This window comes from Pundamilia nyererei, unplaced genomic scaffold, assembly GCF_000239375.1.
Source record: "Pundamilia nyererei isolate P.nyererei 1_Seehausen unplaced genomic scaffold, PunNye1.0 scaffold00245, whole genome shotgun sequence".
Lineage (NCBI taxonomy): Eukaryota > Metazoa > Chordata > Actinopteri > Cichliformes > Cichlidae > Pundamilia > Pundamilia nyererei.
Window position 1 is genome coordinate 192,770 of NW_005187646.1, and position 2,997 is coordinate 195,766.

Consider the following 2,997-nt stretch of genomic DNA (forward strand, 5'->3'; position numbering starts at 1 on the left):
TAGATAGATAGATAGATAGATATTTTGCATTTATTTATTATGGCAGTTTCAACCCCCCGTACTTATAGACCCCCATAGGTACTATAAATGAAATAGTCGGCTCAAATTTGATTGAGAAATGTCGGGACGACGGAAGTCACACGCTCGCAGTCCTCGGGATCTCTTGTGTGTCGGCTAGATTCAGTTTCTGACTGGAGAAACGATGTCAAGAAATACAAAAGTTACAGCAGCTGTTAAACGTGAGCTTATTTCAAACGTATTAAGGGCAAAGACAAAAGGATACATGGAAGAACTCAGCTCCTCCAGCTGTGGAGAAAAAAATAACATGTTTTACTTCACTACAAATGAAAAAAAAAATGATTGCAGAATGACATTCCAGACTTTATCCTGTTCAGCATGAAGCCAGCTGACTAAACTCTTTAAGAGTTTAACACTTGCCGGAGGATAAGCAGCTAAATCCTCACAGGGATACTGAGTAGTTACATGACATCAGTGAACGGATTATTTGGCAACACTGTTAAACTGTCAGGCAGCATGCCACGGGCTATGAAAATAATATTTTATGAGTTATGTCACAGTGGCCTTACATTAAGGAGCAACTTGTCCATGTTGGTGTCGCAGGCTGTTTTCCTCTGATCCTCGGGCATTTCATCCACCTCACCGTAGAGGTCAAAGTGCAAGCGTGCCAGCTTCTCCTGCATCTCTCTCACATGTTCCATTTGGTCAATAGAGCACTCATTGCCTAAGACAAAAACAGTCTTCAGTTATCCGTATCTATCATATCTCTCTCTAAGTGTATAGGATAATTTCTATTACTGGATATATGAAAGTCAGTGTGTGCTCTGGTAAAACGTTCCTGTTTTTAGTGAGAATTACCAAATGCCTGTAGTTTCCCTGAGTGGAAGTCGTTGAGGAGACTGAGCAGGCCATTCTCCATCTCCTGTACATCTGAAACATCTGTGAGAAAAGAGTGCTGGACGATCGGTGTTGCCTGGCCCTGGTTCTGACTAGCTTTACCACCCAAACCCTGCTGATACCTGGGTTTATCCTTCACTCCCCTAAAACAGGCGGAAGCAAATACAGGCAGAGTGAGTACAAGTCAACAACCCCAGTTCGGTTAAGGCTGGGTAAAACTGAAAAATATTGAGAGGTTAAATCATTGTAACTACACTGTTACTACCTCCTGCTCTTGTTCTTTTGGCTGGAGTGAGTCCCCGTGTAGCCAAGGTGCCGTCCTCCAGTGGAAGCGCTATTCTTCCGGCCAGAGCCACCGGACGGAGGCGCCGCGCTGGTGGAAGTCCTGGGACTCTTTCTTTTTAGCTTCCGCTCCTCCATAACTTCATGTTACGGTGCCACTTGGTGAGCTGACCGGACTGGATAGGTAAAAGACGAAAAGCTGACAGGTTGGACTGTAAATCAAAGCCCAGCCCTGTGGCTAACCGTACAGAATCAGCCTGGCAGGGCAGGCAGGCTCCGTACAAACCGATGGCTTTCGTGACTAAGCTAACGCTAGCTCAGGAGCTAGCTACTCGGCTAACCTTCAAACTTCTGACACGGCGTTTAAGCCACACAGCACAAACATAAGCCGATAGATATATTTACTCCCAGTAGCAGCTGAGAAGGGTATATGTTACTTCTGTTCGTGACAGGTTGTCCACTAGATTAAAACATTTGAAAATTCATACTAATTTCCGAATGTACCCCGCAGGTTAGGTGGCTAGCTTGCAGGTCCAAACTCTTGAAAACTTCCTGTTTTGGTAGGACGCAACGGAGCAGATTGGGGCCGAATTCCAAACCATAACGCTTCACGGCCACTATCCATAGTCAAATTACTAAGTAAAACATGCTAAATCGTGTTACACAACAACGTGGTGCCAATCAAATACAAGCAAAGCTTTATAAAAGCACAAATATACTTACTTTTGAATAAAATAATTTTTTGACCTTCTCTGTACAGTCCTCCTGAGGCCACCAGGGCTGCATTCCATTATAGTTTGATATGCTCTCACCGATTTTAGTACTATTTGTTCCTTGAATATTTACAAGACATTTAATATCATTCTTAAAATAAATTTCATTTTAAATGTACTTTATTAATTTCGAACATTTATTTTAGTTGTTATTTGTGAAGTTTTATATGTGAATGCTTGTTTTTATGCATTCAGAAAGAGGAATTTCTTCTTTCTTTCATATTATTTTTTATATTAAGCACATTTTATGTAATTATTTTAAGTATAACTCTGCAGACTCGGTTATTAATTTCGTTTGAGTGAGCTAACTATGGGTATTATAGGTAGCTTAAAACTAAACTAGACTACAAAAAAGGAAAAAATAATTGAACTGATGTGGAGAGGTTGGAAAGCTAACTAAAACAAAGTAAAAAATATAGAGGAAATATAGTTCATTTTAGTATCTGTTAGTTTGGTAAAAAATTATTACAGCTTCCTTGATGAGGCATTGATGGACATGAGTCAACTGCTTTTAAAAAGTTGTCTGTTATTATAGTAACTCTGGAGCTAACAGAGGAACATCACCAAGCAACATCTCCTCTACTTTGACTTCGGTGTAGTTGCGTAAAGCAACCACAAGAGAGCGATAGGTGAACACCTAATAATAATGCCCTGCCTTTCCCCTTTTCTTAATTAGGAATTCTTTGCTGATAAACATAATGAAAAGAGGCTCTTTGTACACTTTAATTGTGCATATTTTCACAAATATAAACGAAATTAAAAAAACCCGCTTAACTGAATTCCAGACAGACTATTCAACTTTTTATTGGCAACGCCAAATATTTTGCACTCAGTGAGCATCCGAGTGTGTGTGTGTTTAGAGGTGTGTATGCAATGCTATTCCAGTCCTAGTCTTGAATAGCTTCATTAATAGCTGATTTTATTCACTTTTACTGGAACATAATGAAGAAAAAGACTCAACAAATTCTTCTGATTTTTGGCATTTGCGATTGCATTGCTGTCCCTCACTTGTATTGACAAGCTGGCC

The 2,997-nt window shown here is 40.1% G+C and overlaps 1 protein-coding gene across 2 annotated transcripts; it reads right to left on the reverse strand.

Annotated features, from left to right (window-relative positions):
* Positions 1–18: 18 nt before the first annotated feature.
* ccdc28a (coiled-coil domain containing 28A) lies at positions 19–1,982 on the reverse strand. Of its 2 annotated transcripts, XM_005749446.1 has the most exons (6): positions 1,921–1,982; positions 1,181–1,373; positions 877–1,058; positions 588–742; positions 284–306; positions 19–191 (listed from the first exon to the last, which is right to left on the reverse strand). In XM_005749446.1, the coding sequence occupies exons 2-6, from the start codon at positions 1,333–1,335 to the stop codon at positions 137–139; spliced, it is 570 nt and encodes a 189-aa protein (XP_005749503.1). In that variant the 5' UTR covers positions 1,336–1,373; positions 1,921–1,982; the 3' UTR covers positions 19–136. The 2 variants fall into 2 exon arrangements, with proteins under 2 accessions (XP_005749503.1, XP_013770469.1); XM_013915015.1 differs by lacking the exon at positions 1,921–1,982 and having other exon boundaries at positions 1,181–1,790.
* Positions 1,983–2,997: the final 1,015 nt, after the last annotated feature.